General features: G+C 31.6%; 2 protein-coding genes across 2 annotated transcripts in view; one reads left to right on the forward strand and one right to left on the reverse strand.

Annotated features, from left to right (window-relative positions):
- The window catches only part of LOC105621142 (galactosylgalactosylxylosylprotein 3-beta-glucuronosyltransferase P-like), a 3620-nt gene extending 780 nt beyond the window's left edge, over nt 1-2840 (forward strand). Inside the window, exons 2-4 of the mRNA XM_012202613.1 lie at nt 723-1125; nt 2203-2360; nt 2442-2840. Of these exons, the coding sequence (XP_012058003.1) occupies nt 723-1125; nt 2203-2360; nt 2442-2840 (960 nt within the window). The remainder of the gene's footprint in view (nt 1-722; nt 1126-2202; nt 2361-2441) is intronic.
- Nucleotides 2841-8233: 5393 nt separating this feature from the next.
- Nucleotides 8234-10758, reverse strand: LOC105621143 (putative Dol-P-Glc:Glc(2)Man(9)GlcNAc(2)-PP-Dol alpha-1,2-glucosyltransferase). The gene is made up of 4 exons (XM_012202614.1): nt 10510-10758; nt 10064-10403; nt 9841-9980; nt 8234-8971 (listed from the first exon to the last, which is right to left on the reverse strand). The coding sequence occupies exons 1-4, from the start codon at nt 10756-10758 to the stop codon at nt 8234-8236; spliced, it is 1467 nt and encodes a 488-aa protein (XP_012058004.1).
- Nucleotides 10759-14064: the final 3306 nt, after the last annotated feature.

Genomic DNA, 14064 nt, shown 5'->3' on the forward strand with positions numbered 1-14064 from the left:
AATATACTATATTATTATATATATATTATATAATAATATTATAATACTATTATTATATATATATATATATATATATATATATATATATATATATATATATATATATATATATATATATATATATATACACACGCAAAAATTATTATCAAACAATGGACTTATTTACTTATTTATTTATCTATATATAATATTTCTACGATGTTTAACAGATGAATTGGAATTCATAATCTGGAATAACAAAAGTACAAAGAATCTTTCAATCGATGTATACAATATATCTATAGGTTGACCATATTGGTTTAACTTACAAAGAATTTCCTCTCTTTGATTACGAAATGTTGTAACAAAAAAAATATGAATATATAATGTTATAAAATACGAATACAGAGCTACAATAATCATTGAAATTAATAACCATCTTTCAATAGTTGTAGAAAACAACCAATAATTATTACGAAATATTACATATCATAATCTCGACAGTCTGCATTTTATTGATGATAATAGAATGAATAAATTGAGTAATAAGCTAATGCAATCGAGTTAAATCTGCACAAGCTATTTATTAGATACTGCTATTTATTGGATTAATCATGTAATTACCTATAAACAGCGAATAGGGTGTTTTGAATACACCAATAGGTCCAGTTATCTAACTGTTATATATCAATTAATTGTTATCACGATATTTTATCAAACAAGTTATCGTTTTTTTTTTGCAGATTCGATACGCCGTGTACCAAGTACAAATCACGAACGGCCTGAGTCCGGAAATAAGCTCGATGCTTGTGCAGGAACTTATCAATCAGTTAAGCGAAAACGTCTCGGTGGCCTCCAGAAATCATTTCAAGTCTCCGCCGCAATCACAACTCTCGGCAATGGCGATACACAGGACGGTAACGTCTCGTCCGTCGATCCCTTTCGAGGAATCCTCCGAAGAACCTCTATACATCATCACACCAACATATCGAAGACCCGAACAGATTCCTGAACTCACGAGAATGGCCCATACCTTGATGCTGGTCAAAAATATACATTGGCTTGTCATCGAAGACGCTACCGTCGCTACCAAGCAAGTTACCACATTATTGGAAAGGACGGGCTTGAAGTTCGATCATTTAATCGGTAAGTGAATATTTCAGATATAAATCTGTTACAAAATCGCAGATGATAGCTGATGCATTATAATAATATAAGAATGTATTATGTAATATATAAGAATGTATAATTCTTATCTTAAAATTATCTTAAAATGTCTTAAGATGCTAATATGGCCCTCTGATCGGTTTTTTTATATTTAAGGCCGTAGCCAATCTTAAATACTTAAGCCAATCTTAAATATAAGAATCTTCTATAAATATCGGCTTAAGAGAAATATTTTGGTTGAAAACGAACTGGTTGGCGAACCAGAAGATTCTGATTATATCAGAAAAAATTCCAGTTATTTCAACTAAAAAATTCTAGAAAATTCTAATTCGTCTATTTTCAATCAGAGTTTTAATTAATCCATTCAGACATTTTTCTCAAGCGCGAGAATTGCATAACAGACAGCGCACTGGTCTATCATGCCAGAGATCCTGGATTCAATTCCAATAGGAACCAAAATATTTACGCTCCTTTTGGAAAAAGCTCGGCCCTCCCGAGAGTATCCTTGCCACAGAAATATCTTTCAAAAAATTCGCCGTTTGGAATCGGTATTAAAAATGTAGGTCTCACATGCTCGTGGCAATTGAATAATCATCATGTACACCACAAGTGTATAAGAGAGATGTAATACAGCCCTACTGAAAAAAATCAAGCCACATAGTTACATGATGAAATCACGTGAATTAAAATACGTAAATCATGTAACGGATTGATCCAAATCAGTACGTGATTTTTTAAAATTGCGTAATTTTGAAAGTCACATGATGAATATTATTTTTTCTTCTATCTATCATTTCTATTATTCAATTCTTTAAAATTTGACAACTATAAAATCATGATGGATAAAATTATTTCTAATATTATGTGATTTTTCAAATTATGTTATTTAAAAAAATCACGTACTGATTTGAAACAATTCGTTACGTGATTTACATGTTTTAATTACATGATTTCATCATGTAACGTTGTGATATATTTTTTTCAATAGGGAGGCTTAAGAAGAAGAGAAAAAAGACATTTTTCTCGATATGAATGATTTGTGTTATATTTGCGTAGCTCCGATGCCGGAGAAGTACAAGCTTAAAAAGGGCGCCAAGCCGCGAGGGGTGTCGAATAGAAATCGTGGTTTACAATGGATCAGAACGAACGCCACAAAAGGCGTGTTCTACTTCGCCGATGACGACAATACTTATGATATTGAACTTTTCAACGAGGTACGACTGGTTACAAGTATTTATTTCGCTAAAGATCTGAAATTTGTTGTAAAAGATTTATCTTAACATGCTTTTTTTCAGATTCGCAAGACAAAAACAGTGTCGATGTTTCCGGTGGGACTGTGCACCAAGTTCGGACTGAGTTCGCCAATCTTGAAGAACGGAAAATTCGCAGGATTCTATGATGGTTGGGTAGCTGGACGGAAGTTCCCGGTGGACATGGCTGGATTCGCCGTGAACGTCAAGTTCCTGCATCAGCGACCAAACGCCACCATGCCGTTCCGCGCGGGATACGAGGAGGACGGGTTCCTGAAGAGCCTGGCACCGTTCGAGCCACGGGACGCCCAACTGCTGGCGGACAATTGCACTAAGGTGCTAGCCTGGCACACACAGACGAAGAAGAACGAACCGAGCGCGCCGTTGGACATGAAGCTTTATGGCGCGACGAATCTGGTGAAGCTCAAGCAGCAGATAGTATGATGTCGGCCGGGACAACGAAGATGCGTGAACTCGAACCTGAATCTTGTGTGTAATCCCGCCCCTCCTTCGCACTAGTTCATCGGTGTCACTCCAGGGGAATTCCTAGGTGCGGAAAACTGTGCGATTCAGTGCCTAAAAGTATATCTACCCTCTCTCTCACGGCGAGAGCGGGAAAGTCGTTATTACCTTTAAGCATAGCCGATAAAACGAATCGTTTTTTTATCAGCTTTTACACATCCGCAACAAGTAACTCGCCCCGAAGACATCCTTTGCTCCGAGAAAGAATACCGCGGTGAAAAAAAAGAATAAAATAGGACCCTCGGGGCAATGCTATAACTCGATACAATGCAGATAGAAATTTACGCGTAGAGTCCGAAATGATCTATTACTGTTACTTTTTGGCATTCCTACTTTCGTGAAGCGATGCACGGAAAGATCAGTTTTGCTAAATCTAAAAATTTAGCTAGATACTGAAGATAATTTTGAATCTACACCAAAGAAATTATATAAACTGGTGATTACAATGTTAAAACGTTTTGCAGCATTGTCTTCAAAGTTTTACATGATTATTTTGATAGTCCAACAAATCAAAATTTTTTTGCTTCAGTAATATTCAGTAATTTCTTTCCGTCTATAAATGCAAAAAGGAAGATGAATTCCTTCATTAATAATACTAATTGATACATGAGATGGTGATGTTCGTTAAGTGAAAATCGAGGCGAGATTTCGAAGTATCTTTACCCGTATAAATGTTGAAGTCGCGCATTGTACAGATCAACGACCAAAGAAAGCAAATAAGTCACTCACTGTAACGTTAACTTACACTTACTTTACTCTACCTGAGGGATCGTCCCAAATTCTATAAATAGACTCTATTCTATTCCAATCTATTCTATAGCGCGAAGTTTCATTCCTAAACTTGCTCTAGTATGACACGAGGTCACAAATGATTCGATCAAAGAGTGAAAATATCTGGGCGATTTTACGTCCTCCTTTTAATTCACATTGATCGATCTCCTAATGATGAACTTGACATTGCTCGTTAATCTAATTACCAAGTATAATGTTTAACGATCGTCATTTAATCTTATCCTGCCTCTTAATGCGATTAGTAAGTGTATAGGCGATTGCGAGATAAAGAATTAGAGCAAGTCCCTTAATAAGAATTTCTCTCGTAGTTTCGAAAGATTTCGAGTGAGAAGATAAATGTTTAAAAGTCGAAGCACGAAAATCGAAGTTTAGCTTTGTCAACAATAGAGAAATTATTATTTACACGAGGATTTCTGATTCAAATATGAAATTTTCTTCGACAGGTATTTTCCATCGAAGAATATCAAATTGAAATGCACAAGATACCTTTGACTTATTTAGCCTTCACATAAATCAGCATAAATCAGCATTTAAAAAATACCCAACATATAGTATGCGCATAATTATCATAACTTCGATCGAATAAATTTTTCAGATTTTTCGAAGAATCTGAAAAATTGATTTCACGAATATCGTGGAATGCCTATATCGTATGAGTAGCATTCGCCGAAACAAGCAATCCTTTCCTGTATATTTGACTGAATAGAGATACTTTTAATTCCCGAGTTGCGCTCTTTCAATTCCTTTAGCATAAGCCATTTATTTCATCGCGTAACGTCGAAATCATAAGCAAAATAAGCGAATTATAATCAAATAGAGCGTTTCTGTTACCAATGCGTGCGTATGCGTAGAAAATATATACTTCCTAGAAAGATATAATATTTAATGCTACATTTGATTCCTCTTGCACGGTTCGTGCGAGTTAAATAGTATTAAAAAAAACCTAGGAAATAAAAAAGGTGTGCACTTAGTGCGAAATCCAAAGAATCTGTTTCGATTACTTGCCGATGAAATCGTCAAAATAATATCGAATCAGGATTGTACAGTGGAACCTTGATAATTCCGAACATCTCCATTAATCTAACATATCGTTGTAAAAATTCGACCAATATTGGATCAAATATTATCTATAATTTCCTGTAATCTTATTTATACAAATACTTCGCGTATGTCAATTATTATTTCTCTAATCGGAGAATAAAATAGTTATCTTTAATTATACAATTTGTACATTAAAAAAAAATCAAAGTTAAAAATTAGTTAGTATAAAGTTATTTGTAATTATGTAATTAATCGTGGATCAGAGTATTAATTAATTATCAGTCAGCTTAATTAATTCGGGCATTAGGAGTTCTGCTGTACGAACACTCGGAAGACTGTGGAAAAATAACAAAAAAATTTTCTATTCTCGTTATTTGTATATTTAGTAGCAATTTCGGTTATATCTTTAATATCGATTTTGGAACATTTCATATCATTAGTTTAATGCGAAAGTCGATCATGTAACTCTCCAACCGTGAAAATGTGAATTTGTTCACTTGAACCATAGTGGCGAAAAGGCGGAAACTTACGGAATTAATAAATGTACTTTGAAATTTAATAGAAATCTGACTATGTTATTCGTCGATAGATGATTTCAGGAGATAAATTATATTGAAATAAAAACGGACTATGAATATCGGCCTAGAAACCAGCGCATTCAAGCACGTTATGCGTGAAAAGTTTCACGTAAAATTTCGATGAGTGAAAAATAAAAAGTGAAAGATGAAGCATAAAAAGTTTCACGTGAGATTACATGATTGACCCCCCAGGATAATTTAAAATATTTTCCTAATTCCCAATAATTTCTTACGACATATTAATTTACCAAAGTGCTCTACTTTATCTACTTTCATCTAGCGTGTGACGCTTTATAGCCATAAACATGATTCTAGTATATGGATGATAATAATTTATCGCTTATGTTTCTACAAGATATATATATATATATATATATATATATATATATATATATATATACATATATTTATATATGCATTTATATATATATTATATGCATATATTTATATATTTATATTATTGCTATGACACCAAAATTCAAAAAATTACAGTATATACATAAAATATCTATAGGATAATTGCACTATTTAGAAATTGATCAAATGTCGAAAAAGTGAAATGGCGTTTTTCCTCATTCACATATCCTGCCAAAATGTGCGGAAATTTATGTATAAAAGATATGTTATTTAAATTTTAAATTGATTTATATGGATATGCGGTCCGCAATAAACTTACGACAAGCAATATGTGCGATTCTCGCACAGTTAGTTGTAAAGTGAGAAAGAAAGAGAATGCGAGAGAGAGAGAGAGAGAGAGAGAGAGAGAGAAAGCGAGCGAGCGAGAAAGAGAGGAAGAGAAATAGATAGATCAACGATTTTATTTTTGTTTTATCAGAATATGTAGGAAGTAAGACGTCTCTCTCTTAGTTTTAATTTTGTGAAATCTTAGAAAGTACTTAGCGCGTTGATTTTAGATGGTTTGTAATATACGATTGTATTGTTTTATAATATCATTTCTACGTGATAGGCAGATAAAAACGCCTCCATCGCCAGTAATGCTCAAATTTCCGGCAATCCAGAGGGTGAGTGTATATGTGCAAGCCGGAAATTGTATATATAAATCTTTATTTCTAAACAAAATAATTAATCTTTTGTTATATATACATATATTCATATCACATCCAGGTCCGAAAAAATTGAAAAAGATAGGAGTACTTTTTCATGGAATGAAAATTACAGTGCATACATATTTCTTGCTATTTTTTTCTATTATAATAAGAATGATTTAATTCGTATTTTTTCCGGTTTAGTATTTTTACAAATTCGGAGTACAGACTTAAAATTGTTCTGATGCATATATAAAATTCTTTTTTTCATTTTTGCGGAATTTATTTACAAAGATATTTTTGTATCAGGCCTGATTTTCTCAAGACATAATTCTTACTATCAACAAAAAAAGAATTTTAGAATAAGTGAAGAAGATTCACAAATTGCATCTCGATACCTCTTACTATAACATTATGTGCAACATTTATATTCAATAAGGAAACGATAATATATGACAAAATAACGAAGAAATAGAATGTAATAGAAGTATAAAAAGTCCTCGGTAATCGATTGAATACATTTAATATATTGTGCGCTGACGATAATATCGTGCCGTAAAATTATAAATTGATAAGCTGTTGCTGTACAAAGACATCTAGCAGTTTTATCACAAGTTTCAGTTATGAACAATAAACTATTGTTCCACGTAATTATCTTTCTTAATATCTTCCCTTTAATCTTGTCTTTCTAAGTCGACATCATAGAAATAGAAACACTGAGGAAGACACTGAATACTTTACATGAAAATAGAATTTATTTCGTACATTTAGTGTTTGTCATAAATTCATCAAAAAATTCACTGAGTTTAAAGCTAATCCAAATACGTTTAACTGTAGACTCGAAATGTTTTTTGTCAAAATTGGTGAAATAATTTCGTATTTTACGTGAAAGTTCAACTATAAGGATTTTTTTGAATCACTGATGATGAATCCAGGATTGAAGTTTCAAAATAGTGAATCCAACATGACCAAAAAACATATGATAACTTTTTTTCGTTCACATATGAATAATTATCAATGAATTGGTTAATGTATTGTGTGCTGATGAAATAAATATACCTATATGAAGTTACAATTAATAAACTGAATAAAAACAGCTAGCAATTTTGCCACAAGTTTTAGTTACGAACAATAAACTATTGTTCCAAGTAATTACCTCTCTTAATATCTTCCCTTTAAACTTTCTAAATCGACATTACTGTTCATAGAAATAGAAAGGCGAGAGAAGCTATTGAATATCGATACTTGAGCCGTAGAAGATGTTATACCGAGAAAAACATGAAGAACGATTTATGCCAAGAAATGAATAAAAAGTGGTCTACATATTTTGCATAAGGAGTGAAGATCGATCTATGTCAGAACGCAATAAAATACGGTTTACATCGAGAAAATGAGAAGAACAATTCAAATCGGTTCAAGCATAAAATTAAAGAAGAGGTTATATAGTGCAATATATTTTCTTTTCATAAATTTTATAGTGGTATGATTGAGAACGGAGGGGGGGGGGGAAGGAATCATCTTAATTTTCAATCTTTTCAATCCTGTTTCTCATTTATTCATATATTATTTAAGTTTCCACTAAATTTGTGTAATTTATGAATAGTGAATATTGCGCTATATAGACCCGTCTAATTTTATGCGACTTGAACCGCTCTTCTTATTTTTTCGATATAAACCGTACTTCATATGTGTTTCGACATAAACCGGATCACTTCACGCAAAATAGACCACTTTTCATTTCTTGATAAGAGACCTTTCTTCGTTTTTTTCAATGTAGCACTTTCTATGTATCTTTCTTAAGTATCGATATACTTTACATAAAAATATTCTTTTTTATTTTGTACATTCAACATAAATTTCACCAGGAAATTCGCTGGGCATAAGGCTGATCCTTCCAATAAAATACTTTGGTGGCGAAAACTGTAATATGCAAGAAATTGATAGCGTGTATCGTAAAGGATTCGCAAAGAATCTGCCACCTTTCTGGCCTTTTCATATTTAAACGATAAAATATGTACGGGAGGATGAAATAACGCGGTTCTACCAGTAATTGAGGTATCAGCACTACGCACACGCAAATAACATAATTAATCTGTGTGAGAAATCTTAAATGAGCAATGTTCCGTGACATGGCGAACAGGCTCGCGCAGTAAATCGGTATCAGCAGGTACTTGAATTCCGCGTATCGGCTCATATATCGATTCCACACATAAAATGAATAATGTCGATTATCAGCCAAAATATATGGATGAACGAGCGTATTGGAACATATCGTTGCGGCCATCAATGCGACAGCACTACTCACGAAAATCCAATGCTGATGAAGGAATCGCAAACACATTTGCCAATGAGGTATAACGTACGGCCACGAGAACAGAGAAACAAAGGCGGAGAAATAAAATATCTGACAAACATGGATCGTTGCAACATGGGCACTACGATCGCCGACCACTATGCCTTCATTCCATGCGACAAAAGCAATGAACATAAGGCATACCATTAAGTAAGGAAATAAACTACCGCATATCTGCGCAACGAACTTGATGAAGGACAGTGGATCTTTGCGCATTTCGTACATTAGTTGCCTCCAAATTAACTAAAAAAGATTTAAGAAGTTTACTAGATTAATTTGTCTATAATACTCATATCAAGCTAAAGACTAAAGCAGTATTCATAGTTCGTTCTTATTTTAAAATCATCTGAAGTAATTAGTCTTAAGATGCTAATACAACTCTCTGGCTAGTATTCATAGTCGGTTCTTATTTTAAGATCGTCTTAAATAATGTCTTAAGATGCTAATGTGGCCCTGCGATTATGACATCTTAAGACTGTACTTAAGACAATCTCAAATATAAGAATAGATTATGAATACTGGTCTCTGATAGGTTGGTTCATGATATTTTAAGACTATACTTAAGACATGACAAATATAAGACTTGACTATGAAATCAATCCAAAATTAAGGATGCTTTTCAACAATGTACACAAGCGACAGTGTGTAACACAATATACGATTCCATACTTTCCAAGTATAATACAAGTATAATATAAGTTAACGCAATCATGCTTCACTGTTATCATTTTATATCATTCTATAAATATCAAATTTTAATATTTCATTACAAATTATTTTCTAGAAGTGATATATATTTGTGAAGATATATATTTTAATAAGAAATTTCAAAATTACATTCGGATATATTCGAACATGTTCTTTTCTTTATTTCTCTCTGATAGTAAAATAAAAAGTTAAGTGACATTTCAGTTACAAATCGACACTTGTATTACTACAATATGTTACATAATGTGACTGTGTTTTGTTGCTGGGAAGCAACCTAATCAATCAGAAGAAAGAAAACTAATATAAATTTAATTAAACTTTGCTTCCATTGATCAAATTCAATCCCAATCTTCAGTCTAATAATAGCACTTTTCTTTTCACAGGTAATATATAATGTTACTTACAAGAAAATGCAATGAAGTAGTGAGCTTTTCAGACGAGATAGGCTCCTTCATCCTGCTATCAAATATATCTAATGCACGTTCTATAGTAAAGAAACTGAACCAAATAATATTCGTCTGACGAATAAGCACGGCTAATAAACCTGCGTGATTTATTACTTTTATTTGTATAGTATTATTTGTATATTTTTTCACATAACAGCTTAAACAGCTGCAAAATAATTACCTGCAAGAGCCACCATAATCGTGTGCTTACATTGGTGCAAATAAAACATTAAAAGCACCATGTTCACAGACATAACATCTGTATAATAAAAAAAGGACCAAAAATACAACGGTGGAAAAAGAGTAAGATTATACATCAATCCAATAATCGACCATTTGTTCCACCAATCCATCTGGGATTTCCAATTCTCCTTTATAATGTTAAAAAAAAGATAGAGATTTGTGAAAGCTCCAAGTACATTTATACCTCTCATGTAAGTAATGTCGCAAAGATTAAAAGGAGATAATATCGCGCTGGTAATAAAGTATAAGCCTGGTAACGTAGTGATTTTAGGATCCCACTGAAAATAATTTATGACTTATTTATTTCTGTATAAAAACTGCATTAAAGAAAATATATAACTTGTGCACTCGAAAGTATTAGAACAAATTCTCTGTAATGTTTACCTCCGTAAAATTCCACGCACAATATCGTAACGTCTGAGGTACGTGAAAAGCCTCATCGATGTAATAATCTGGTTGGATATCATTCAAATACCAAAAAAGAAGTGTAGTGCTTGCAAGAAACGTGAAAAACAAGAATTTCGTAAAACTATCATAGTTCAGCTCTATATGAACGAGAACCTCGAGACATTTGGTTGTTTTGCTAATTATCCAGAAGACGCCTCTCATCAACGTTGACAAAATTGTATTCATAGTTGTTTGAAAGCGTATTCAAATACTCAATAAATTGTGATAAAAATTAAAAACTGCATGCTTGTAAAAATGCCACGTCAAGCACCTTCACCGACATACTTCGGCTAACCTAACCAATTATCCCTCGTTCTCGAACTTCTCATTGAATCGCAGATGAATATATCGGCATTCTATCCTACATTTATTAGAAGAATTAATATTCCAGTAAAATATACTGCAGTCAGAAAGAGAGAGTCTGATATTTTTGAAAGTCGGCACATTGCGATCAACGCAATGTACGGTTATGTTTACAATCAGCTCGAAGGAATTCAAACGAATTGAGGTTACAGCTCGGAAAGTTCGTTGTAGGAAGGTGGCACACCTGGAAAACCATTGCGACGTCCATTGCGAGAATTTCGCGCGCGTACGCGTAATAAACTTCAAATCGTTCCCATTCTAACTACTTTCGCGCGATTGAATCGCCTCGATCGCACTACGTAGAGATAAGAACGAGTTTATGTTCACGAATAAATAATAATCTGCTTGAACGTAATCGGAACATAAAATTGCGGATAAACGACACGAATATAATAGATAAAAAGATTAATATGAATGAATTGACTCTCACATCAATCCGCTGTCCATCGTGCCGCTCCGTCGTTTGTCTCTCATTCAATCCGAGATTCTTGCACATCGCGATTCGTGCTAACGGTTCACACTTGCACAATATCACTCGCGTACGGAATAGTGAGAAAAATATGATCAAAGTGAACACGGCGCAACTCGGCGCCGTCCCGACCGACCGAATAACTGCGACGTTTTGCGACGTGAAGTAAACATGGCGGCCGCGCATGCGCGCTGCGCGCGTTCAAACGAGTTCAAACGAAACGATCAACGTAACTTTCGCGTCGAATTCGGACGTGTTCAGCAAAAAAAGCAGCTTTGCAACTGTTGTAAGATTCTTTTAAGATTAAAAATCTAAATATATGTAAATCTGTTATATGTTAAAGAATTATTAATATATCATATATAAACGTTGAGTCTTTTACGGTAATTGTAATACAGAAATCTCTGATAGTGACCAATTTATTTATGAAAAAAAGTTATTAATTATTTATTTGAAGTACTAAAAGTACTTAACAACAATGCTTTATTTTTATTAAAATATACTTAATATTTATTCTTTTTTAGAAGTAGTTCGGTAGAAAGTTATTTATGGTATTAAAATAATATATAGAGTAAATAATATATAGAGTTTAAAAAATAATGAAAATAATTTAATAATTATATAGATTTAATTATGTAAGAAAATATTTTAAATTAATAAGAATAAAAAATAATGATAAAATAAATAAAATTGGAAAAATATTAAAAAATTGAAATTATATTAGGAATTTTTATTTTAGAAATTAGGTAAATTAGTTAAGCTCAACTGTTTAATGAAAATGTAGTTTTTTGATTATAATAAAAAATATTTTATTACTCAATAATTAATATTAATTAAATGGCTGCAATATATTAACTGTATAAAGCATAAATTGTTTTTTAATTGTAAATTGGGATGAATGTAAGAATGAAATTTAAGCTGTCTTAGGTTAGGTTAAAATATTGAATTTAGTGATTAAATAAAAATTTTTAGATGAGATTATGGGACGAGAAAACCCTATAAAATTTTATATTAATTTATTAAGGAAGAAATTATAATTTAATTGAAAATAAATTTATATATTTAGTTGGGAAGATTTTAAATTTTATAAACTTTAATTTGAAATAGTAAATATTGATATATTAGTATAATTTATGAAGGATTTGTTTAAAATTAAGTAAGAATTAATTATCTTATGGATAACGTAATATTTTTAGAAAAATCATATTGATAAAATTGATTGCAACTTCGATAACTCGATTTATCGAATCGATTTTCGATTCGATGAATTAAGAATAAAATTAAATGTAGAAGTTTAATATTTAAGTCTGTTCGACTTTTAGAATCTTAGATGATTTGAGTTTACATCGGCGTGAGCCAGATCGATTTCTATAATAAATTATAAATATTTGTACGAAAAGATCACATTTGTGAATTTTTAGATTTTATTTAATTTAAAAATTTTAAGATTAAAAAAAGATTAAAAATTTAAGATTAAAAAAAATTTAAAGATTAAAAAATATGTGAGATGATGAGATTTTGATTTGTTTTATTGATTGTTATTATTGATGAATTATATTACTTTTGTTCCTTGAAATTAATCAGTGTCTTTTAATTAATATAAATAAAATTTTCCAGACAAATAGATTCAGGTCAGTAATTATGTTATAAATTTTGACATTTTTCAATCTGTGCTATGCAGAAGTCAGAAATTAAAAAATCTTTGTATAAAAAAATAACAAAGGGATCTTAAAGCAAAGGATTTACGTAAATAAAAGGCGATACATTTATTAATTTTTTCTTTTTGTTATTTTCTCCACATAATTCTTTTACATGTCACGCGAAGACATCACGATTTAGCAATAGTCATATTTGTTGTGCCGAAAGACGAAAGATTGTAAAAAAAGGAAAGGTATTTCAACCCTTAAGTACGGATTTTGCTTTTCGTCATTTGATAGATATGTTCAACGATTGAATGTATATTTTTCGAAAGTTTACGTTCTTCCTTGGCAAAAATGAAAATTGAAACGTAAGTTGAATACATGGAAAGTGTGGCAGAAACGTAAACAAAAAAATTCTTTCTCAATTTTCGAGAAGACGAAAATTGAGACAACGAAAACGTGAAAGAGATCCTTATCTTCTTTTTCATTATCTCAGTTTTCGCCTCTTAGAAGCTTTGTTTACGCTTCTATCATTCTCTCCTTATTTTTATCTGTATAGAAATTTAATACTTATATTAGCAAATTCATCATTTATTTCAAGTATTAAAAGTACTATTTATAGTGAATAATATTTTTAATACTCAAAATATGTGACTATATATTATAATAATTGACCAGTAATAATATTAAATTTCTACAAAGACAAATTATCCTTCGATTTTTATTTTCGCCAGACTGTTTTACAATTTATCGAATTTTTTTCTATCGCATGAAGAAACAAAAAGAAGAAATAAAATGCGAAAAATTGCATATTCGTTTTCTCAATCGAAAAATGGGGTTGTGAAATAACCAACATTGCTTCATACTTAAGGGTTAAGTTTCGCGGTTGTTACTAATGGCATCGAACTTATTAAGTCTGCTTTTATTCACTGGATAGCAAGTAGGTGTAAAAGCTACCCTCGAAACATGGCAATGATCTATGGCATGAACTGCATGACGATATATAATAAAAAACGGTGG

This window comes from Atta cephalotes (genome assembly GCF_000143395.1).
Source record: "Atta cephalotes unplaced genomic scaffold scaffold00032, whole genome shotgun sequence".
NCBI classification, from domain to species: domain Eukaryota; kingdom Metazoa; phylum Arthropoda; class Insecta; order Hymenoptera; family Formicidae; genus Atta; species Atta cephalotes.